The sequence below is a fragment of the Varanus komodoensis genome, unplaced genomic scaffold (assembly GCF_004798865.1).
Source record: "Varanus komodoensis strain SLA01 unplaced genomic scaffold, ASM479886v1 scaffold47, whole genome shotgun sequence".
Lineage (NCBI taxonomy): Eukaryota > Metazoa > Chordata > Lepidosauria > Squamata > Varanidae > Varanus > Varanus komodoensis.
The window spans coordinates 7811762-7837638 of record NW_025336045.1 but is presented as its reverse complement, the minus strand read 5'-3'; the positions used below and the strand labels follow the sequence as shown (position 1 = coordinate 7837638).

Sequence of the window (25877 nt, the reverse complement as noted above, 5' to 3'; positions counted from 1 at the left end):
AGACTTAAGGTTATTAAAAAGCTGTACAGTAAAACCTTGGATTGCAAGCATAATTTGTTCCGGAAACATGCTTGTAATACAAAGCAATTGTATATCAAAGCAAATTTCCCCATAAGGTCCAATGTAAATAAGGTTAATCCATTCTGTAACTTTTTTTAAATCACAAAAATTTGAAGTGGGCATGCTCAGGGGTGGAGGTGGGTGCACTTGGGGAGAGGCAGGTATGATTGTGGGCGCACTGGGGGGAGGCGGGCACGATTGTGGGTGCGTTCGGGGGAGGCAGGCATGATCGCGGGCGCACTGGAGTGGGGGGAAGACTATACTGTACTCACACACGCAGTGAGAGAGAGAAGAACTGGCGCTCAGTTGTGATGTGATGCTCAGCAGGCAAACCACACGTAATACTCATATTGCAAGACATCGCTCGTTCATCAAGTTAAAATTTAGAAAAAAATTGTGCTCGTCTTGCAAAACACTTGCAGACCAAGTTATTCGCAGTCCAAGGTTTTACTATATATCCAGGGGCCACAACTTTATAGAGAAGCTACCATATGCAATATACTTCTTCCAATGCCATATCTGTTGAAATGAAGCTGTCCGTTTTGTACTTACTGCCTTGAAAAGCTATAAACTTTTTGCACCAGTTGAAATATCCGAACCGTGTGTTACCTGGCGACAGTGACACACGCATTGGTGACTTCCCGATTAGACTTCAGCAACGTGCTCTACGTGAGGCTGCCCTTGAAGATGGTCCAGATACTTCAATTGGTGCAAAATAGAGCTGCCAGGTTACTGACGGGGACTGGGCGTTATGTTCACATGACTCCAGTCCTCCATCAACTCCACTGGCTCCCCAGTGAAGTCCGGGCCCAATTCAAGGTGTTGGTGATGACCTATAAAGCCCTTAACAGCTTGGGTCCTGGTTACTTAAAGGAGCGCTTACGTCCATACGTGCCCTCCCACTCCTTGAGATCAGCGGGAGAGGCCCTTCTCCGGGAACCCTCCGTGAAGGATATTAGGAGGGTAAGTACCCGGAGGAGGGCTTTCTCCGCGGTGGCGCCCAATCTATGGAATGCGCTCCCCAGAGAGGTCCGCCTGGCGCCACTGGCGCCAGGCCAAGACCTTTTTATTTAAACGGCATTTTAATTGTTACTTTATTTATTGAGTTTATATCTTTGGCCAAGGCGTTTCCAATTATATTGTTTTTATATGATTATATGTATTTATTGTTGTAAGCCGCCCCGAGGCTTCGGCGAATGGGGCGGCATAGAAGTTTACTAAATAAATAAATAAACTGTGTTCCTGCTTTGCAAATTCATTCCAGAAGGGAACACTAGAAGGCTGCTGAAGCTACAACCCCCTAATAAAGTACACTGTGGACCTTTTGTAAGCCAAAAAATGCAGCCCCTCCTAACCTCCATACCATCCTGACAGGAAATAAAAATAGATTCAATAGATCTTCATGTGCTAATCCAAATAAAAATGGGAGACCCCACCTTTTTCTTGATTGCACACAGACTTATGACAAAAGGTTGGAAACAAAACTTCTGTGCAATATCAAGATCAAATTAGGAATGAACAAGGGTACAGAGAACCACTTGAAAAATGCAAAGATGTGGGTTAGAAGACAATGCTCTCCAATTCTGAAATCCTGCCAGCTGATGTCATTGTTGTGAGGAAAAAAGTATTTAAGATTGGGAGATGTGGCCACTGGCGCAGAAGAAGTCCTATCAGGACCCAATTAAGATGTCAAACAGGAAACCTATGGTAATTAGATAAAGAACTGGAACCCCAACATCCCAAGACACACATGATCTTTTAAATGTCCTACTGCTTTTGAAAGGCTTGCTTGGAGGAAATCTGGGATAATGTTAGTTTCCTTGTTTCCATGTGGCTAGGCTTGTTTTCAGGATGGCTAGGCTTTCTTCCGATGAAAATTGTTGTGGAGAGAGCTACCAGTCCAGAGACATGTAGAAGAACTATCTTGAGAGTAGCTACTTGGTCTTGAGAAGGGAGCAGTATTCTTTGATTTCTCCTGAGTCCTGGTTCATGAATGAGATGCCCTGTAGTGCATATGCCTTTTATTGTCCAGGACCAAGAGTGGACCTTTCTCCCCTAAGTGGGAAAAGTCCTACACCTCCTTAGAAATGTTTGCTTTTAGCCATTGTAAAACTCAGAATGAGCTCCTGTGCCAATGAAGTTTGGCAGTGATGAAGACAGCCAGCGCATTTTATTCACCTCCTCCTGATACGGTAAGGTTCTGCAATGTGGCATGGGCAGTCCCACTGCCATTGTCTCCCTCCAAAATGGGAAAAAAAACTTCTGCTACCAGATTGTCTGGTGCCTGAGAAACTACCATCCTGGAATGTGATTAAATACTGAGAATAGGAAGGAGTTCATTTCTGTCCTCTGTATGTATGCAGATGTGGTGGCTGTTGTTTTTGTGGTGGGGGGGCTATATTCCTAATTGACACTTGTAAGCCACTTCAACAAGTTTTTGATGCAAAGGATATCCATCTTCAAAATAAAAGAGGCTATGAAGACTAACTGAGACACTCGATTCCATGGAATTATATGCAGCTGATTCTTCTGAAGGGAACAAGGAGATGCAGCCAAAACCTATTGGGCAAGTATTTCTGGCAGTGAAGGGCCCTGTCCTAACTGAGGTGTGAGAAAAAAAGCAGCTCTTTTCTTTTCTAAGATAAAATGCTGAGCTTCTGAGAGCTAGCCAACAACTGTGCTTCTGCCACTAGGCAAGGCCAGCCTGGAAGCATGGCAGGAAAGTCCTTCCCCTTTAAAGGAACAACTATGCTATTGGGCCTTGCATCCTGACCAATTGTGTAAATGCACAGATGTCCAGTCAAAGAACTACAGTTATGTGTAAGCAACCTGTCTTTCTTCTCATGGCTTCCATATATCACACACAGGGGCTTATGGGTGAGTAAAAACTTGGCTGACTTGCTGGTGGTGGGCTGGTGTCATTACTACAGCAAAGGACAGAGAGCTGCTTGACTGAAAGAACAGTTAACACAGGAGCATTCAGCCAGTTTGTTGTGCTGGTTAAATGTAGACAGGTTCTATCTTGTGGTGGAATGACACAGATCTGGTAAGAAGACACCTCTCACAAAGTGAACAGAGACAGCCATTCCTCGTGTCAACTGCACTCTTGATGGATCTGAGAGTTCCAGTCCAAACAAATCATAGGATTACTTTATACCCTGAACAATACAAGGCACTAACTGCTCTGATGAAATATGCAATACTTTTTTCTTGCCTCCCCAACATAAAGGTCTAGAGATCTTACAGAAAGACCCCATCCTAGAATTACAGGATGCCAGAGCTCATCTCATGTTAAGAGAAAGAATGGCTAACTCCACTGGTGAGGTGGGGGAGGCAAAGAAAGCAGGCCAGATAATGTCCTGACTCAGGTGAAATTCAGAAACAACATAAGGCAGAAAAATCCAGTCAGAACAGAGCACAACCTTCTCCAGATGGAGGATCATGTAAGGGGCATCCATCCCTAGAGCACAAAGTATATTGGAACTTTGAGCCAATATAATAACAAAAGAAACATAGAACGATAGTCACTTGAGGGTCCCGAGGAGAGAAAGGGACTCCAATAGCTGTGTTGGTCATTTTTATTTACCAATGTAGCAAATTCTTGACCTGTGGAGGAAGATGGAACATAGTATGGCGTGACTGTATCATTGGATTGAAGGACTCCAGGAACCAGAGCTGGAGAGGTCTCCTGAAGAGACGTGCCAGCGGAACAAATGGGATTGCCACAGACATGAGTCCTAACATGTGTTGGGTCAATTTTGCAGTTGGCATGGAGGTATTGCTCAGGGACCTGACCTCTCTGGACTTGGTACGGAGTCTGTCCTGAGAGAGGAAGGCTTTCACTGGCACGGACTCGAGTCTGGCTCCAATGAGGTCTATCCAATGGGAAGAAGAAAGGTGAGATTTAGTTGTGTTAATGTAAAGTCCCAAACTGGAAAGGAGGGAACAAGTTAGCCAAGTCACCTTGATGGAAGCTTCACGTGAGTGAGCTAAAATAAGCCAGTGATCTAAGTAAGGGTATACATGGACATCTTGGAGGCGGAGAAATGCACAGACCACCAATATGCATTTGGTAAATACTCTGGGTGCTGTTGCTAGCCCAAAGGGAAGAACAGCAAATTGGAAATGTTTATTGTTTATCTGAAAGCGGCGAAAGAGTCTATAGGATTCCTCAATTGTAATATGAAAATAGGCATCTTTTAAGTCAACGGATGTGAACTATGCACCTTCAGAGAGTAAAGGAAGGATGGTTTGGAGGAGAGCAGACAAGCTCTCCTGAGCCTCTTCCAGTCTCCCCTCTGCCCTCCCCTTCCAAAATGTCTTTGTTAGCAAAAATGCAAAGTAGGGAGAAAGGATAAGACCCTGCTCAGGCTGATCATAAGCTCCCAAATTCAGGGGGTTACAGTTATTGAGGACACAGCCCATAGGACTGCATGCTTTGTGAGGGTTTTTAATAGCTTTTAATTTGTATCACAAACCACCTTCAGATACATACTATGGAGCAATATGCACATTCTAAATAAGTTAATGAATACATTATAAAGCCACTAGTATGGAGATTCTTTTATGATCACACTCATGCACTAAAAGTTTCTGTATAGTCTTCAGTGCCTGATCCTGCCTAATCTTGGAAGCTATGCAAGTCCAAGCAATACAAAGACTGGCCTTGAACCCAGCCCTCCAGTACAAAAGAGACTGCTGCTGAGAAAAGAGTTGTATAGAGCTCTGCTTAACTGGAATCTGTCAAATTGTTTGCCCATTATACTTGGCAGGAAATGATCTTGGGAATGGCAAAGTAACAATAAGTGTGAGATGACTCTGAAATAGAAAACAGCAGCAGATGTCTAATTAAATGTCTTCACAGATATCTTGGGGTTGAATTTATTGACAGGTAATATCAAAAAGTATCCTCAGCAATTTTTCTGAGAACTAAGTTGAGTCAAAGTTTCCTAATAAAATAGTGAGCTGTGTAAAACTCTATTCAAATGCTCTGTTTACCACTGGAAACAGCTTAAACAGGTTATACTTTAATAGCATTAGATGGAGAATTCCTTGCAGTTTAGAAAATGAGAACACACAGTTTACTCTATAATCACCATTTCAAAACAACATCCTCTGGTAATCTCACTCTGTCTCTTCAACCAGAATCCCCAAAACTCTTAAGTTCGCAGAATTAACAATGCACTCCTATGCTGGTTCGTGCAGAAAAAAGCCCCACTGAACTCAATAAAAGTTACTTCCAGGTAAGAGGGCACAGGATCGGACTCTCTTTTTAAAAAATGAAATTGTTAGTCTTCAGAAATATTATGTTATTCCTCCAATATACTTGATTGCTTAGTATATAGTCAGTTAGTATACAGTCAGTTTTCGTATATATTTCCTACAATATCTAACATGAGCCTAAATCAAACAGTTTGATGATAAAACTGCCAAGGTTTCTAGAGCTATTTTCATATTTTGAAGATGGCAATAGTGATCTAATACCAATTACTTGATTTTACCAAATTACAGCTGAATTCTAAAGCAAATGGAAGGGCTTTGTAACATTGCAAAACCATCTCTTAATTTTGGAGAGATATCAAGAATATTTTTTTCTGGTCCCCTTATCAGTTTTCATTTTCAAACACTTCATGATGGTTTACTTTCACAGACCAAACAAAGGGACAATGACCTTTTACCACACTCCATTTTCTCTTAACTACCCAAATAATGGTTTCAAAACCAAGATAAATGGAAGATGGCTTCTCGGGTAAAATAGTACTTTTCAAATACTTGAATGGCTGTCACACAGGTGACGGCCAGGCTCTCTTTTCAGCCATGCCAAAGTGCAGGACACAATATAACAGGCTCAAGTTACAGGAAGCCAGGTTCCAGCTGGACATCAAGAAAATTTTCCTGTCAGAGCAGTATAGCGGTGGAACCAATTACCTAGAGAGGAAGTGGGCTCTCCCACACTGAAGGCAGCTAGACAGTCATCTGTCAAGGATCCTTTAACTTGGAGTCCTACACTGAGCAGGGAGTTGGACTCAATGGCCCCTTACAGACTTGTATGCCTCTTCTAACTCTACAATTCTATGTTTCTATGATATTCAAAATGGTGGAGATTTTAGAAATCTTGCTGTTAAATACCGGTAAATGCCTTGCATTTCATCTGTTTCTATGGCAGCATCATCACAGAGGGCGCAGAAATAATGGTAACTTCTGCGACAGTTTTTTATCTCACAGCCAACAGTGGCTCCTTTCTTGCGACAGAAATTGCACATCTGCAACAAAAAGGATTGTAACCATTTCAACAGTATAGTCATGCTACTCTCTCACAGCAAAAACATCATAAAGACTATTCTGCAATTGGTGCAACCAGCAAGGCAGCACTGTTCCACAGTTTTTAGAAAATTCTGTCTAAATTCTGTGGCACCTTAAAGACTAATGTATTTAGTCTAACATAAGCTTGCATGGCATAGGTTTTTCTGCACCTGAAATTCATGAAAGTTTATGCCAGAAAAAAATAGGATTGTGAGGCTTTAAGCAAATGTATACCAAATTTCTATCCAGCTTTCTAAGCCACGGTTTAGGAAGCTGGAAACAAGCATTAGGCCCATGCATCCACCGCTGTCTTGTGGATCACCCCCATATTCTACACATATTTTACACTGCTGGAATAAAAACACAGTTACCCATTTTGCACATAATGGGGAATTGTGGATTCCTGTATTTACAAACCAGTATGGCAGTTCTGGATTTCATATTCCAGTTAACAGAAGAACACTGAAGCACAACAGGCCCATCATTTCTGGACAGCTGTTATTGCAAAAGGGTCAAACTGGCAAGTGTGCTTGAGTGCTGTTTGTGTTGACAGCCTCCCTGAGTGGAGTGTCCTGAAAATTTATATTTTTCAGTTCAATTCAATAAACCCCAAGCCTCTAGAAGCTGAAATGCTTCACAGACATTTTCAGATTAGGTGCTCCTAATCGTTGTTTTTCTCTGTAAATATTTTCTGGTTGTACTGAGCCTTTTTACTATCCTGGACTAAACTAATAAGTGCCAGGATTTCCTGAGATTAAAATTTAGATTGTTTGAAATAGAAAAATAATAATTTTGAAAAGTGACACCATTTGGAATGCTTTCATTTTTTAAAATCATGATCATTTAAGGGCCTACAATTCCCTTAAATATATTGGGCAATGCTTTCCCTCAGTTATACTCAACTGGATTATTACAAATATCTGTTAAATCTTGGATAATTCTGTGGTACTTTAACCCAAGAAAACAGGGTTATTTCTTAATTAAATACAATTAACAATAGTATGGCCTAAGAGCTTTGACTTATTCTGGTTCACCTTGGATAACAGTTCCATATTCTGAATTTCCCTGATGAGGACCCTGTGTTGGGGAGGGTTATGGCAACACTGTATGTAAACAAATCAGTTTTATGGCTCTTATTCTTACTAAACTCTCAGTACTATTGTGGTGTGTATTAAAGGGTGACAAAAAGCACTTTTATTCAAAATGGGAGGGAAAGCAAACCATTTCTTTACATTGCTGCTTCCTAATTAGAGGTCCAATTAGGAGGCAAATTAACATGGCATGAATATGAAAGGAACTATTTTAACTCATCTGTATAATTTGCTGTTATAGGCAGTTTGTTATAAAATCAAGAAGAGTGGGTATCTCACCAGCCTCTTTCCTCTCTTTATTTCACTCACTACTGAAGTCACATCGAACCTGATATCAAGATTCTCAGGGTTATGTTCTTCAGATTCCACAAATCCTGAGGAATATAACTATAAATAAAAACAGAAATAAGACAAGCATTTAAAAATAGGCAATTCCAAAATGGAATGGTAAGGAACAGCAACAAGGATAAACAGGAGATAATTCAATTTGCCCAATGTTAGGAGGTTCTTCTGTGCATTCACGAACAGCCACTCTTAGCTACTGATAGCCCACATTCTATATTAACAAATTCTGTTTCATAATAAGCACAAGTTGCTTGCTGTTCCACCTTCCGAGAAGACTCAAGAAATGTTTAAGACCCTCTACCTAAACTGACATGATGCAACAGAAAAGGATATTAAAACAACCTCACACAGGCAATCTTTCATCAGTTTATCCTTCCTATGGAATCTAACACACCTAAAATCCATCGCATTTCCTCCTCAGTTTCTCTTTGCCTGCATGGAAAACCACTCACCTTCAGCAGCTCAGTGCTGCTCCCTCCTTTTAAAACATCATTGTAAATTCAAGCACACTTTAAGATCTCTGTTAAAAATCAATGTTTCTTTCAGTGACCACTGTGAAATTGAACAGTACAGCTAACTTCTCTAGGAACACACTTCACCCACATCTGAGGCACTTCTAGACTTCCATAAACATGTTCTTTGATTATATAAAATATGTCTCTAGAGATTTGCATCAACAAGCCCTTGATAATGTGAAATGGGTGACGGCCAGTTGTTACTCTAACCAGTGAAATTTGTATTAACATCCTCTCTGGATAAGCCCTGAAGGCACAATTATTGCAGTTTTCACTGCCATCTACATTTCACATAAAAAGTTCCTCAGAAGTTTATGGATGGCAGAAGCAGTTTTTCAAATACAAAGACACAGTACAGATAGCACATTAATTGCCTACAAGCTTCCCATCTGTTTAACTTGCAACTCTATATTGTTTCTTACAGAAGTGATCAAAAATGCATGCACTTCTCACCCTAAAATATCCTACTGCTCAGGAATGTATGCAAGAATAAATAATCAGTGCGCTAATAAAATACAGAATAGTCTGTAAAAATTAAAAGATGACAAACATCAGGAAGAATTGCTCCTAACATCAGATGTTCATAACCCCTTTGTGATTTGTGGGTGAATGGGCTAGGGTTAAATTTTAGGGCCAAAACAAAGGGTTAGTAATCTATAACTGTTGCCTTTTGAGTTAGTTCTTTACGTAGCAGAAATCTGCTACAGGAATGCATCTTGTGTAGGCACCATGGACAGAATTTACTAAAACCTCTGGAATATTAGCAGTGCTGCCTTGCTGGATGCACCACGTGCACAGTACTTTCCACTCGCCTGTCTTTTGACCACTACAGAGAAGATTTTCAACAGTGATCCTTTGGACAATCTCCTGTTGAGTGGGATGAAGGGCAGGATATGAGACTGTAAGCAACTGCATAAAGAACAATGACTATAATTAAGCAACACAGTATTCTTCTTCGTGTTTCTTGTGCACTGCCAAAAAAGAGTGTATGAAACAGTTGAATAAACATAGAAACAGAGTGATTCAGAAGGGATCTCCTGGGCCATCTAGTCTGACCCCCAGTCAGTTCTGTTCATGAGATGCCTCACAACATAAAGTTCACTTTATAATCTTAAATTCACAACTGATAGATCATTCTCTTTTTAAAAAGTTGAAGAGATATTCTGAAGCTTCTATATATTTTTTAACCAGATAGATAGAAAAATTAACTTTAATTGACATGCTGATGCTGTGGTCTTAATACCATAGCTACCTTTTTCTAAAATGGCAGACATGTACAGTATTTCTGCGTATGGGATAACTTATTAATGTGTACAGACAGTGAATCTTGTGGCAATATGTAGGTTTTAAAGGTGCTTCCAGATAGAGATACCTGGCGTTGTCAATGAGAAGGCACTTTTAGCTATTTTTTTACATAGACGTTTAAACCCCACCCTTCTAATGCATATGCATTATTTGGTGTGGATTATAACAGTTAAAATGCTGGAAGGGTTACAACAGTTCTTACACGATCAATTATCTGCAGAGGAAGGAATGGGAAAACACAGGAAAGTTACTAATATATGATAATGTATTCTGAATCCCTGTAAAATTTAGTGGATAAGGCAGGACAACAGCATTATAACATCCTCATCTGGAAGCACCCTGAGTCAAGAAGGCCAGAAGAACTAGTTATCTGATGACAATGAAGAGTACAGAAGCAATGCTCAAATAATATATTTCTGATGAACAAATGCAAATGTTAATTTAGGCTTGCTGTATAAGGTATATTGCAATGGTTTTTCACACTTGCCTAAGTGTGAACCTCTTGCATTTTCATGGTCTTGTGTGAGATGCTTTGCACCCACACATGGTCAACAGTTCTTCCTGCAATGGGTGGCAGTTGTTCTTTCCAACTGCAGGCCAACACATCTTTGCCATAGAACAGTTGTGTTTCAGGTGAGAGGATAACTCTTTGATAGCAAGGAATGCTCTCTGGATACGCGCTGTGCGGAGCTGAAATTTAGTGGCAGGTCAACAAAAGATGTGTTCAAGGTTCTGTACAAAGCAAACCTCACTTCTTCAAATCAGTTTACTTTTGTACACTCTGCATACTTTTCAGCATTTGCAGTTCCTGACATTTTGCCCTCAACTGTTCTGGTTTGGTCATACACAAGCACCAATCAAACAATTCTATCCTAAACCACTTGCAAACCATAGAAACATAAAAAGTTAAAGCAAAAGTAAGTATGTCCAAAAATAATAAAATTTTAATCCAAATATCAATAGCTCACTCAAAATTAAAACAATTAGTAGTCACAAATGCTCATCAATACAATATAAATATAGGCTGTACATATGCACAATATGAATATTTCAAACATACTTCAACCAACCTAATCCTCTTCAGTGGCAGAAAAGAGAAACAATTACTGCCCTTACTAAAAAAAAATGAGCATTGTACTTTAATTCCTCTAAGGAATCTGAAAGATAAAATACACAGATATACCTGAGATATATCTTAAATAACAAATAACCATACTTAAATAATAAATATATGCTAATAAAAATAATTTACCTCTACTTGTTATGCATAAGAAAATGAGATCCATACCCTAACACTAATCATTCAACTGGTAATGGCAAAAAGTGAGAAAAACATTCCCTTACAAGTTCTGAAAGATTAAAAAAATCTCTGTACTAATTTTGACAATGCTCTCCCAGTTATATCTAACATAAGACTAAATCATGATATAAAATTTAGTACAAAGAAACCAGAGAGTAACCAGAGTGGGGAGGGGGAGAACCTAGAGCATTCTTACAAAAGAGACTGAGCCCTTCCACTTCTTAAGCAAACCTGGGAAAAAATGATGTTCTTCATAGCTTTCTGAAAGCTTAGCACACTAAATAACAGAATTGGGGTTAGATACTACGTATGATGATTTGCTGCTGTGAACTGCACTGCTAGCTATATTCAGGTCCTGATCAGAAATCAGTGCAGGTGTATTATCCAATCAGTTTGGAAGGAATATTAGGTCTGTAATTATCTATTACTGGGTAAGTTGTTTACAGTGCACTAGAAATGGAGCCAAAGATAAAGTAGGACCAAGTACCAAGGTGGGAGTTGCAGATTTCATTAACAGCCCTCCAACATTTCCTCCCATGATTTGTGCACTGTTTGCATCTCCTTTGGAGACCCAAAATACCTGTTCTGACAAAGGAGCACTAGCAGCTGCTCAGTTCTGCCTGGATGTATCAGCAGTCAGCATGATCACTGGAGCCTGGGGCATTGGCAAAATCTCTTGGAACCATTTCAGCCTGGGGATTTGCTGAGGCCAAGGAAGCCTTGCTCATGTTTTTGGCAGACTGTGAAGGATCAGAAGGGATTTCTCTAGCCACAGGGCTACATCTTCATTCAAATCAAGCTAATAAGGCTCCAAAATCTGTGAGAACTAGAGGAAATGCTTCTATGTACTACATTGAAAGAAAACTTGCTGGAAAATTTCCCCAAAGCTGATTTTGAGGGCTTGTAGATAATAGACTTGGCATGAACCTGAGACAAAGGACCTCACAATCAAGGACAGAACCTTGCTCAAGGACAAGTTTTGGTGAAGAAATTCATTGGTTCAGAGCGCGAAGGTTTAGCGAATGAAGATCTGGGTCCTTGTAGTCAAAAGATTTGTCTGCAGACATCACTGAAGGAGCAGATCATTACAGCCAAGAAAATGGAAAAGGAGTTACAATCTGGAAAGGCAGGATGTTAATCAGAAAATAGGAAAGTTTTGTGGGAAGTGTTGCTTGGTGAGATTTGCACTCACAATGCTTACTCCCTTCTTCAGGGATGATGGACCTATTATGATGGTCTGCTCTCAAAAGATGATGAAACTGGATCAATTTCCAAGGCTCCTCAGGGAATTTCCAGTTGGGATGACTTCTGCTGAAGTCCTTACCATTCTGTGCTGGTACTTGGGTGATTGAACCAATTGCGCCATCCACCAAATAGAGACCTCTCAGTCCCTGGTTTACCTCCTTTAAAGAAACAGCTAGAATGAGTGCAACCAAGTACATTCCGATAGTTAGAATATGAGTGCAGCTAAGTGAACTCAATTAGCTATTAGTTAAAGGTCAGCATTGAGCCTACTTTGTGGCAGGGATGGCAGGAAAGAAGCAATAATACTCTGCCACTATTGTTTGGGACTTTAAAGTTCATAGCCAACATGTTTAATTATGCTCAAAAATGGATGGCTGCTTGCACACTGGTGAGATATGTCCTTTATTGCTGGTCTTAGCTGGTATCCTAGAAGCTGAGTTAGGTGCAAACTGAAGTTCCTGAGAACTCTTCAAGTACAGTCCATGAACATCACATATTGATACTACAGTCCAGAAGATACCAGGGCATGGAGATCTATAAACAGGTCTTTGCTGAATAAATGCACCTCGTATCTTGTCCTGATCCGCTGATAAGCAGTAAATCCTCATCCAAAGCAGGTTAAGTACTATCTCCCAGATCAGACAAACCACCTTCCAACAGAATGTCTGAACTATGTAGATTAAGCCTCAGTATATTGACTCTTAATTTTCCCACTAAGTCCCACTCTCTTTATCCACTGATAACTTCACTATCCATTCTTTGAACAGGTATTTCTGGAGTGCCTCCGCGATCCTCAGCCTTGCTCAAAATTGTTCTTTCCTTTTGGAACTCTTTGGAGTTGTTTGCTTTGGAAATACTCAGGGCTCTTTATTTGCTGCTGAAGCTCCTGTTTTAGTCACCTGTTTAGTTGCAGAACTTTTTCCCTGCTAAAGGTCACACCTGGTCACAACTAAACTTTTGAGGCATGGAAGCATGTCACCCACAGGAGGAGGAAACCAGCAAAGCCTCCATCTTCTAGCACCAACCTGGATCTGGGAAACAGGTTTCTCTGCTTGGGGAGGTTGGGGCTGATTAGGACTTGGGGGACTGACCTGTTCAGGAGCCTCGGCCTGGGGCCAGGTTACACCAAGGGTACTTAGGGATTTGGCAGGGGTACTCTCATGTCCACTGGCCTCCATTTTTAAGTAGCAAGAGATAGCAAGAGATCTAGTAACCTCAGATAGGGAAGGGAGGTTGGCAGCCACACAACACAGCTTCTGCAAAAACAGGTCCTGCCAGACAAAATTTCTGGAATTCTATGACAAGGTTTCGAGGTGGCTAGATGGAGGGGATGTGGTGGATGTGATTTACCTGGATTTCAGCAAGGCCTTTGAGAAAGTGCCCCATGATATTCTAGTTGAGAAATTGAGGTGGTTTGGGATGGACCCATCCACTGTCTGGTGGATTAGGGCATGGGTGATGAACTGAAAGCAGAGGGTAACTATTAATGGGGAATCATCAGAATGGTGACTGGTGATGAGCAGGGTCCCCCAGGGCTCTGTCCTGGGACTGATCCTATTCAATCTTTTTATCAATGACCAGGAAGAGGGGGTGACTAGTCTGTGGATTAAATTCACAGGTGATTCTAAAATGAGGGCAGTGGCTAAAACTGAGCAGCAGTTACTCCAGATCCAAAAGGATTTGAACAGACTATGGGTGGGCCAGGGACAACAGGATGGCGTTCAATGCAGATAAGTGCAAGTTCCTGCACTTGTGGCATAGGAATGGGTGTTATAAGTACAGGATAGGAGTCAAGTGACTGGCGAGCAGCACTTATGAAAAGGATTTCAGGGTGCTGGTCGACTGCAGGCTACGCATGAGTCAGCAATGTGATGCTGTGGTCAAGAGTGTGAACGCCACCCTTGGTTGTATAGCCAGAAGCATGGTTTCTAGATTGAGAGAGGTATTACTGCTACTCTATATGACTCTGGTGTGCCCAAAGCTGGAGTATTGTGTTTAATTCTGGGCCCCTCATTATAAGAGGAATATAGCAAAGTTGAAATCAATGCAGAGAAGGGCCACAAGGATGGTGGCTGCTTTGCAGGGAAAGCCATATGGAGAGAGACTGAGGGAGATGAGTCTTTTCAGGCTTGAGAAGAGGAGAGTCAGAAGGAACCTGTTAGTGACATGCAGGTATGTGAGGTGTCACAAAGAGGTGGGTCGTGACCTTTTTTCCTGTGCAATGAGGGGCAGGATTCGTTGCAATGGAGCAAAGCTCAGGGAACCAAGATTCAAGGTGGATGCCAGGAAGTACTTCCTGATGGTTAGAACCCCTAAGTCATGGAATGGGCTTTCCATGGGAGGTGGTTGAAGCCCCTTAGTGAGGGTGTTTATGGATAGGCTGGACATGCACGTGGTGGCTATATCATGAGTGGAGCTGGCCGGAGCCGGGGGTCAGACTAGATGGCCCAGGAGGCCTCTTCCGATTCACTCTGTTTCTATGTAAGCAGAATTGTGGATGGATCTGTATGACAATCCAGGAGGTCTCATGATAAAGAAACATTACAATAATGTATGATTTCCACTACTCCCACAAGGACCAGATAAAAGCATGTTCCAGTCCTAAAAAGTTAAATATGTCAGTGCCCTAAATGACTATGTCCTAGAACAATCAGTCATGGAACCAACCAGAGAGGAGACAATCCTGGATTGCTAGGACCAAGTACAACATGTAAATGTTGTTGAATCAGTTAGATATAGTGACCACAGTCCTATTAAATTTAATCCACATTTATGTGAAAGATGTCTAAGGGGTCCAACACATCACATCACCAGATGGTCAACACAGAAATCAGACTAACTATGTGCTCTGTAGCCAAAGATGGAGCTCTATACAGTCAGTAAAAACAAGACCAGAAGCTGACTGTGGCTCAGATCATGAAATTTAGGCTTAAATTGAAGAAAGTAGGGAAAAGCATTAGGCCACTCAGGTATGACCTAAACCATATCCCTAACGAATATACAGTAGAGGTGACAAATAGATATAAGGAATATTAGATCTGATACACAGAGTGCCTGAAGAACTATGGACGGAAGTTCACAACATTGTATAAGCGGTAGCAACTAAAACTATCCCAAAGAAAAAGAAATGCAAGAAAGCAAAATGGCTGTCTGAGGAAGCTTTACAAATAGCTGAGGAAAGAAGGGAAGTGAAAGGCAAGGGAGAAAGATACACCCAATTGAATGCAGAATTCCAGAGAAAGAAGAGGTGGCAAGATTACACAGAAAAACTATACAAGAAAGAGTTTAACGTCCCTCATAACCACAATGGGTTGGTCACTGACCTTAAGCCAGACATCCTGGAATGTGAGGTCAAACGGGCCTTAGGAAGTCTGAGGAACAACAAAGCTAGTGGAGGTGACAATATTCCAGCTGAGCTATTCAAAATCTTAAAAGACGATGCAGTAAAAGTGCTACACTCAATAAGCCAGCAAATTTGGAAAACTCAGCAGTGGCCACAGGATTGGAAAAGGTCAGTTTACATTCCGATCCCAAAGAAGAGCAATGCCAAAGAATGTTCAAACTACCGCACCATTGCAGTCATTTCACATGCTAGCAAAATTATGCTCAAAATCCTACAAGCTAGGTTCCAGCAGTATGTGGACTGAGAACTTCCAGAAGTACAGGCACAATTTCAGAAAGTCATAGGAACTAGAGAGCAAATTGCCAACCTATGCTGGACCATGGAGAAAGTTAGGGAGTTCCAGAAAGACATCTACTTCTGCTTCACTGACTATGCTAAAGCCTTTGATTGTGTGGATCACAACAAACTGTGGCAAGATCTTAAAGAGATGGGAGTCCCAGACCATCTTATTTGTCTCTTGAGAAACCTGTATGCAGGTCAAGAAGCAACAGTGAGAACTGGACATGGAACCACTGATTGGTTCAAAATTGAGAAATGAGTTCGGCAAGGCTCTTGATGCAGGTGAAGGAGGAGAGCACAAAAGTTGGCTTGAAACTCAACGTTAAGAAAACTAAGATCATAGCATCCGGTCCTCTCACTTCCTGGCAAACAGATGGGGAAGAAATGGAGGTAGTGACATATTGTATTTTCCTGAGCTCCAAGATCACAGCAGACGGGGACTGCAGCCAAGAGATTAAAAGACGCTTGCTCCTTGGGAGGAAAGCTATGGCAAATCTAGACAGCATACTAAAAAGCAGAGACATCACCCTGCCAACAAAAGTGCGTAAAGTCAAGGCTATGGTTTTCCCAGCTCAATGTACGGCTGTGAAATTTGGACTGTAAGGAAGGCTGAATGCTGAAGAATTGAGGCCTTTGAATTGCGGTGCTGGAGTCCCTTGGACTGCAAGGCGATCAAACCAGTCAGTCCTAGAGGAAATCAACTCTGACTGCTCTTTAGAAGGCCAGATCCTGAAGATGAAACTCAAATACTTTGGCCACCTAATGAGAAGGAAGGACTCCCTGGAGAAGAGCCTAATGCTGGGAACAATAGATGGCAAAAGAAGAAGGGGACGGCAGAGGATGAGGTGGCTAGATGGAGTCGCTGAAGTGGTGTGAACTTTAGTGGAGTCCGGGGATGGTGGAGGACAGGAAGGCCTGGAGGAATGTTGACCATAGGATTACAATGGGCCGGACATAACTTCGCAACTAACAACGACAACAACCTGTACCTCAACTAATACTTTCATGAACACAATCTTAGGAGTTAAGGGACCCCAACAGAAAAGGACAGCCGTTGCTGCATATTCACTAACATTGGGTCAGCCTCAGCATTATGCTAACTGAGGAGCAAATCCAAGAGCAATGATTAGACATGGTGTTGCCAGCAAAAGGGAGCTTTCAAAGAAAGAAATGAAAAGAACAGTCATGCTGTAAGCAGGCCAATAAAAAACACAACCAAGGAAACAGCGTCAAGTGGGAGTCCACTTTGTGGTAGTAGCACAAAGCCTCAGGAGTACAGCGGTCAGAGAAGCAAGTTTTCAAGACACTGGGCACTCAGGCAAGATATTGTTCCAGCTAGTAAGCTTTTACTGAAAGCCAATATAGCCAGAGTTTCCAGAGAGGTACTCAGCTGCAGCTCTTTATGAACCCTCTGGCAAAAGTCTTCCTTGTGAACAAGGCCTTGTGCACGAGGAGACCTTTCTTTTCAGGAATGTTTCCTGACAAGCAGTCACTCCTTCACCTGGCCATAGTTTTAGCTTATACCTTCAGGCTCTGGAATTCTTAAGGACTTCGTGGTGGCCCAGTATCCACTGCTGATTCAGAAGGAGTGCGTCACCCTTTGAAGGGAAAAATCTGAAGCCCTCTCTCCCTGGTGTTCAGGATCTTCTTGGTAAACCTCAGGGTCCCATGGAGTGTCTTGTGTCTTGTTTGGGATTCTTCCAGAGAGGGACACACACACACACACACACACACACACACACAGGGAGAGTGCATAGATAGATTCCTATGTGTACATATGTAATAAGAAAGGCAGAACTAAGGGGACTTTTTCCAGGGGTGTGGCATCCACACAGCAGATTAATGCACTGTGCTTCAACCAGGACTTCGAAAGAGAGAGAAAATAGTTCAAACAACTATTCAAGTCCAAAGATAGACTTTATTTCCACATGCACATGCAGACACTTAACAAAAGAGAAACACAGTCTGTTAGTATACCAACCAGTATATTAACTGTAACTGTCCTAACAGAAATAGAGAAAGGCAAAGATTGGGAAGTGAATCTTCATCAGTTACTGAAATGGCAAAGTGAGGAATAGGACCAGGTGTTAGTGAAAAGGTGTAAGTGGTTCATGGGGACAAAAGGATAGAATCAGAGGAGGAGAGAGAAAGGAAAAAAAGCAGAACATATACAGTTATAATTATCTGGCTTCAAAGTAAAGGGAACACAACTGATGCCACTTCCTGGTTAGTCAAAAATAGTTGAAAAAATACTGTTGGCACAAGATACTTCCAGGTCTCCAGCATTTTTTGACCATAATGTAAAAATGAGGGGAAAACCATAAGCTACTTAGGCATTCCTGAGTGACAAACTTTCCAGCCGGACAAAGGATGATATATTCAAGAGCAGTCCTAACAGAACTGGTACTTGCAGCAGTGAAGGGGTGTTTAGCTGGCTGTACAGCAATGGAGGTAATGGGATGAGAGCTGCCTTGGTGAGAAAAACCTAGAGCAGATGCAGCTATGGAGCATTCAGAGCAGGCTCCTGATGCCACCACACTGGGCACTGCTAACCACTTTCCAAGTACCATGTTGTAGCACCTGTACTTTCTGATTCCACTCCTCCGCTCTGTCTCCAACTTCTGTCCCCCCCGTCTCCAGTGACACAACATGGGGACAACAGGTGTTCTCTGCCTGTCACTGTTCAGTGACAAGAGACAAAGGTGCACTTTGTATCCCCTTCCACCAAGGTATTGTACTGGCAGTTTTCAAAAACCAGTGACAATAAGCAAACCAAGTGGGAGAGAGAGAAAGAGACAGGCAAACAGAAGAACAGGGGACTGAGCAATCCCTTACCACTTTCAGCCAGAGGACTTAATTCAATTTCAGGGAAGCTCTCCTGGGCCACTTTCTAGTGGGAAGTGGGGGCAGAAGGCAAGAGCAGCAAGTCCAAAAAGGCCAGTCACATTTTCATGTAAAGCTCTTATTGGAAAACCTGGGCAGCTAGACTAGAACCTGAGGTGGGCTGCACTTGGACCCCAGGTCTGAGGTACAACATCCCTGCAATTTTGCTAGACCTGTTTCAGCCAATGACTTATGCCAGTGCAACTGTGATAGAAACTGCCACTAAACATCTGTAGTTTTTCAATGCACTGAAAATGACTACTCAAGCAGCAAAGAAGGTGATAATTTGGCCAGACAATTCAGTTTAACTAGTACGCCAATCTGGTCTTCCAAAGTTTACCTCCTATATTTTCTTTTGTTACTTGTCCCAAAGGTAGAATTCAAATTTCTCACATGAAACTAGAGAGAAAGCATTGGAAATTGCATAGGTATAATTGTTACAATTGCCTTGAAAGAGTGTTTTCATTTTCCAGTCAGTTATTGTGCACTGTTAGAATGCCCTTGCAAATCTCACCAAACAGTCTTGATGAACTGCAAGATTCTGTTCTTCAGCAATATACATAATGGCACATTCTTCATCCTCTGGGCAAAATGCACATTGTCTTCTTACCATCTTCGCCATTATCAAAGTCAGCTTAGCAAAGGCACCTTAGGAAAAGATTTTAAACATTAACACTTTCGTTCAAGGAGGGGATCAAATGGCTTATATGCACGTTACACAACAAAAACACCCCTCAATTTCACCCACTCACCACCTGCTTTTCTTCCACTTTCCATAACAAGCCAGGAATGCTGTGTTCTGGGTTGTTAGTTGCGCCATCGAAACCTGGCACTCTGAGTTGGTGAAGATTAAACAAACCAGAGTTTCATCCCTATAGCAAAGTAAAAATTCTCAGTGGATTTTAATCAACAACATTGTTTGACAGATTCAGACATCATAACTAACAACCCAGTAATGCTCCATTACAACCCAGTTGTTTCAGAAAGTAGATGCAAGGCAGAAGTAGGAAATGTGTGGGAAGTTCCCACTCACTTGCACTCAGCTCTGATGACTCACTGGTTAAGCAACTGTGCTGTTGTTGCATCCTGGCTGGACCTTGCAAACTGAACCTGTGTCTCTGAGCTTAATCCTATCCAAGGTTTTTTTCTCCAATGGTTTTATTACTGTAGGCCATTCTGTAGTAAATTCCAGCTGGAGTTGTTTCAGCTAACTGACCACTTCATTTATTACATTTCATAAATGAAATTTCAGTCGATCCAAACCCTCAGTTGTGGTGTCGTCCTTAGAAAGCATAGGGTTTAAGTCATGAGGGAGGCTCTAATCTGTCAAGTCAAAATTTGCCAAAATGCCTGAATCCTAAAGCAAGATTTAAGACCCCCTTGGCCAAGATAAAATATAGGGGTTTTTTGCTGTTCTTCTTAGGCATATGACACACTATTTCCTAGAATGGGGGGAAGAGCTCACAAATTACACTGCCATCTTAAATTGGCAACATCATACACAAACAGGTTTCACATTACATCAGTGAATGCATGATGTGTAAAAATGACAAAAGTGGAGCCCTAAAAAGACCCAAAACTGCACTGAGTGATTTAGAACTAACAGTTTCAGCTCAGTAACTGTGAGGATTTTTCCCATTATTGTGATATAAACCAAATTTGCACTGCACCTTCCATGACAGAAAAGTGCTTTGTCCGTACATCAGCATGTATCAGCTTACAGAGGAATGGGTTTCCTATCACCGTGGGACATTGGGAGATCTTTCTTTCAGTACTTCAGTCTCCCTCATGTTCTGCACTAATGACTAGAGAGGATGCCCTTGTGATATTCTGACTGCTGGATCAGAAGTGGCAACCACCCTGATGCACAGGGAGTTAGGGGCCACAAAAAAATTGCAGCAGCATCCTGCAGTTCACCATCCCTGTGGTAAGATATGTAGCATATTGAATCAGGGCAATGATATAATTTCTTTTTGGAATTGCAGACTCCAGTGTGTTTTAGCAATCCCACAGAAAGGATTTCATAGTGATAGAGTATGAAGGTACAATAATAGATTTGTCAGGTCAAAGTTAAAAAAAGATTGGAGGTTAAAAAAAAAAAAAAGACTCCAACTAATTCTCATTAGTTGGAGAATTGTGCTCCAAGCCACTGCTATAACCTGACAGACCAGGTATACTTTAAGCAAGTTAATCATTAGGGAAATGTTTCACTTTCTTTTTATTTACAGTGCTTTTCAACAAGTTCTCAGAGTAGTTTACGGTAAATGCAAGCAACAATTTAAAATACCCTAAAGAAGTATTTTACTCCAAAGTTTTCACAGCACTTATAGAAATGAAATTCTTCATCATCAGCACCATCTCTTCCTTTAGCAGGATGTCTCTTGAACCTCACTGGTGCCACTGGGCAGATAGTATCAGCTGGTCCTGTCCCTTGGAACCTTCAGAAGAGACAGCTGTTAATTAATGCTCTAGTGGTTGTGAACAGCTGTTGAAGATTCTGTGATGCAACAAGGCAAGAAGTGCTCTCCTGAGCTTTCTTGTTGCTGTTGTTGCTGGGCCAGCCTTCAGTAGCTTCAGGGATGCAGCCTTTTTGCCTCTGAAGTGTGTTACCAGGCCAGAATACCACAAGATTTTAATGTTTAAACAGTGCAAGGGTGGCACATAATGTAGGCAGATGGTGTCAACTGCCCCTAGCTCTTGGAACTGTACACTCTATTTGGAATCTGAAAGCTGATGCCCATGCAAAATGTACACCTCTCCTGACAAGTGTGAATGGCAGGTCCATGTATATGTCAGAATCTATTACTGTAAAAGCCTCAAATGACAAAGAAAAACTGTGCCCACATTTCCAAGCATTCAAAATTTTATATGCAAGTCATCTCTGGTCTCCAGCAAAAATTACACTATGATGTATACCCTAATACAGTGGTCCCTTGGCTCACAAACTTAATCCATTCCAGGACTCTGGTTGTGACCCAAATTGGTCATGAGCAAAGTCAAATTTCCCCATAAGGTTCAATGTAAATAAGATTAAAAATAAATAGTTACAGAATGGATTAATCACAGAAATTTGAAGCAGGCGCGTGCGGGGTGGGGGGGAGATGGCGCGATAGTGATCATCACCGATGAGGAGTTTGCGACGTGAGGCAAAATTTTTCAGAAATTTCTGTTCGGGACCCGATTTGGTCATGAACTGAAGCGTTCATGAGCCAAGGTGCCACTGTACTTTCATTTCTCAGACTACCAATCATAATGACTTTAGCCTTCTTTAGGGTTGGTTATATTAGCTTGCACACACACAATCCTTCAGTACCTCCAGTACTGTACAAGAACCAAGACTGCAGAGCATGGGGCATATTACAGATGCTGCCAATATTCCCGATCTGCAGATTCCACTGTGAATACTGCATGTGGACATCAAGGGATCTGCAATTCAACTTTGCCCTTCAGGACAAATGGCAAGTACATGAGCGTCAGACTTGGGAACCAAAGGGCAGGAGTGACACTGCAGTTGTGCCGCAGAAGCAGAAAGAGATCCTCAAAAGCGCACGGAAATAAAGGAATGAACACCCACTTCCAGGCTCCAAAATGGAGAAGATTGGGACTTATTTTTACCCTACATTTCCAAAGTGCTCAAAACACCTCAGAAACATCTAAGAATGATCTTATGTAGCTTCTGCTTTGGAGACAGCAGAGATGAGGTAAACCAAAACCTTTAGCTACCTTTTGGAGGTACAGTCTGAGTTTAGCTGCAGAGTACTAGTGACAATTAATTTGGGAATGGCTAGTACGCTAGCCCACATTTCTGAATATGTGGCAAATCTGAGAATATTTTAAACTGTTTGCACACATGCATATTCAGCCAGAAGACTGGATCCCACATAAGAGTGGGAAGTTTTACACCATGTATTCACTCCTTTTTCTAGATTTCAGAGAATAACTTGTGTACGTCCCAACAAGAAAGCAGGCTTAAAACCAATTTCAGACCATTACATCTATCCATTCTCCTCCATGGGGTTTGCACAGCTGAGCTACATTTCTCAATGGGGATTGTGACAGCTGTAAGCTAATGGACACATTCAAGTGTTTGCACATCTTGTTACTATTTTTAAATTGTCTTTCAAAAACATGTGTGTGTGATCATTATTCAGAACTAGCTGCAAATTCGGACTACTGTATGGATAGTGTCAATATTTGAAAGAATGTAGCATTCATTCACAGCTGCCTGTTCTGTGTGTGTGCATCTGTGTGCATGCAAATCCTCAATATAGGCAACTCACCAAATATGGACTTCTGGTACACTCATATTTGAAAGTACATTTGAACAGCCATGTTAAGCTGGACTGCTCCATAGCCAGAAGACTAGTTTACAAAGACTCAAGTCCTAATTTTATATTTATGGTTACTGCATGACTTAAGTTTTTTTTACTAATGGAGCCAAGTCATGTCTTGGATATAACTTAAATATTTAACATATTCAGTTTGTGTATTTTATTATAGTTTATTCAGAAGTTTATACCCTGCCTTTTAAATAAAATGAACTTAAAGTAGCTATTTGTAGCAGTTTCAAAGTGATTATTTGTAATTCCTATTTCCTTTGAATAGTTTGAACTATTAAACACAGAATGTCATGGGCTGTAACTATAATTTATGTATTAATACTTATGGGGTGGTATCCAGTCGCAGCGTTGCCTTGGGGGAAAGTGCTTCTGCAAGTTGAGCATCAGGAGGTGCTGATACTCCTATCCACTGCAGCCTTCTCTGATACATCAAGTTCTGTTTCAGAGACCTACAGCACCTACTGGGCCATTTATTAGCAACTGCTCTGTGGGAAGCATACTAATTGCTTATTGCATATTAATATTGTCTGCTGTGGATTTTAAAAAGTGTATTTTAACTTGACCTGTAATTTCCCTTGCAAGGATTTGTATCCTGAAAGATATATAAATAATTCCCATGCATGGATAAATTTCCTTCATGCCACCAAAACCTCCAGGTAACCACATCAATGTTTAAAGTGAGGACTTGAAAAATTAGACTTGCTCCTCAGTGTATGCCCTTTCGCTCTGCTAAGAACAACACTAGGCATCAATTGCAACTTGGCCCAGGAGTCAGTGGCTGGAATCAGACATAACATTAACCACAATGGAAACACCACAGCATGATTTGCTGTGTTGTGAGAACCAACCATGTAAAGGATGGTCTCCATATAACCATGGAGAGAAATGAAGGCCTGTTGTATGGTTTCCATGCAGCTGCCAGAGTCCTGTGGAAAGAGTAGCTGCTGCTGCTGGAGATGCTTCTGCCTGCATTCTCCAGATATGCAAACTGAAGAATATGTTGCAGTTAAACAAACTACAGTCTGTCAGGTACTTTGAGTGTGGATAAATAAAAGAGTGGTACATATCAGTCATCTTAATTACTTCCATATTCAATAATTCTGTAGCCAAGATATGAGACAATGTTCAACTAAATGTGCGATACAGTGCTTGCCAAGAGTTTCAAACTGTCTGGATAGAATTTTTTGAATATTTCTACAAAATGTGACCTGACTTAAACTCATAAATGCCTGCCACCTACCAGAAGCAGAACACTTGCTCCCATGAAGCAAGCTGAGCCACAGCTCCGTGGATTAGGGCCAGAATAGGAGGGTGGCCAAGTGAATGAATGTTCTCTTTCCAGCTTCTGCCCTCCTGCCAGTCTGCCCATTACTGGTGACTCCTCTTGTCTATCCAAAGTAAGGAAAGCCAGCATTGGTGGCATTTAACACCTGGATTGAGAAGAGAAGATGGGGTGGCAGCCCGCAGAAAAAGAGCTATGAACTGCATGCACTATGGTTGTGCAGGGAGGAGAACAGCTGCTTTAATCTCATGTACCACTGAAGTGAGTTGAGACACAACTCAAGTAGCACTCATGCCCTGCTTCATCCTCTTGCCCAGGGCCATGGAATGGACGAAGCATCAAAGCAACATAGGAGCAGTCGCCAGCCTTCCATGCCCATCATTTGTTTTGTTGGTACTGCACATGAACAACTCTAGTGGAGACTATGGAACAGAATCAGACTAGAATTCTGAACAGGACAGGAAGCAGAGAGTCAGAGGCACACATACAGTTTTCCTGTGTGGGAATTCTGTTAAGTCTGGTACAGGCATAGTGATGGAAGATGACCTGAAATCTGCAGCCTGCAATTACAAACTGCAGAGAAAAACCATCTACAAGCATTCACTTTTGTTTTCGGCTGTGACTTCTTAGAGTGATGGGTGGTTATGATTGTGTGTGAAAAACCTGGTGGAGGGCCAACTTCTGCTTTCATATCAGACAGCAAAATGTTTTGTATCATTTCTGGCTGTAAGCAACTTATTTTGTGGTTTTGCTACTACAATCTATCTCAAAATTACCTGTTAGTATTTAAGGTGTCATTAGACCTTCGTTTTTTCTTGCAACAAGCTTATACTATGCTCCAAATGGAAGCTGGCCCTTTTGTAGTTAATGTAGCCGAAAATGACGGAGATGCCAGTTTCTCTGTCTTGAGATACAGGTATCGCAAGGCAAATACCACCTTTCTCCGAGGGGGAAGCAGCCACCTCCCTTCTGGGGTGAAGCACCTCAAACTTTAAACTGCCGCTGCTGCATAAAGCAGGCAAGACACTGCTGGGACTGGGACTACAGGCAGCGCGCGAAGGCGGAGCAACAATGCCAGCTGAGGAAGCGAAGAGGGGGCAGGCAAACGGCGAAGGGGCTCGCGATGGGGCTCGCCAACCACAGGGCAGGCTAGACTCTAATTATCCCCTTCCCCTGCCTACGTGCCCAGGCGACCCGCGGCGGCCCCAGGCGAGAACAGGCCGAGCCCCTCGCTCGGGGCGAGAGACGGTGTCGACGGGAACGGAAGCAGCAGCAGCTCGGGTGCCGCGAAGGATGCTTCCTCGCTTAGGGGCGCTCCCGAGGCCGGAGAAGGCCCCGTTCGGGAGGAGCCGAAAGCGAGTCCGCGCGAACGCCGCCGCTTCGATCCCCTCCTTCCCTCGGTCCCACTTACTGTTGTCCCGAAATCGGAAGCCGAGCCGCGGCCACAGTTCCTGGAGCGGAAGCAACCCGCAGCGCCCCGAGAAGACGCCGCAGCCGGCAACGTCACCGGCACTGGGCTGAGCACG

The 25877-nt window shown here is 42.1% G+C and overlaps 1 protein-coding gene across 3 annotated transcripts in view; it reads right to left on the bottom strand.

The window, feature by feature from the left end:
• PHF11 (PHD finger protein 11) overlaps positions 1-25868 on the bottom strand; it is a 62166-nt gene extending 36298 nt beyond the window's left edge. The window contains exons 1-5 of one of the 3 annotated variants that reach the window (XM_044445228.1): positions 25763-25839; positions 21017-21167; positions 19244-19377; positions 7734-7841; positions 6190-6323 (exon numbers count right to left, since the gene is read on the bottom strand). In XM_044445228.1, coding sequence (XP_044301163.1) covers positions 6190-6323; positions 7734-7841; positions 19244-19351 — 350 coding nt within the window. In that variant the 5' untranslated portion in view covers positions 19352-19377; positions 21017-21167; positions 25763-25839. Of the gene's footprint in view, positions 1-6189; positions 6324-7733; positions 7842-19243; positions 19378-21016; positions 21168-24309; positions 24574-25762 lie in introns of those variants that run through there. The other 2 variants (XM_044445229.1, XM_044445230.1) reach the window with 2 other exon arrangements.
• Positions 25869-25877: the final 9 nt, after the last annotated feature.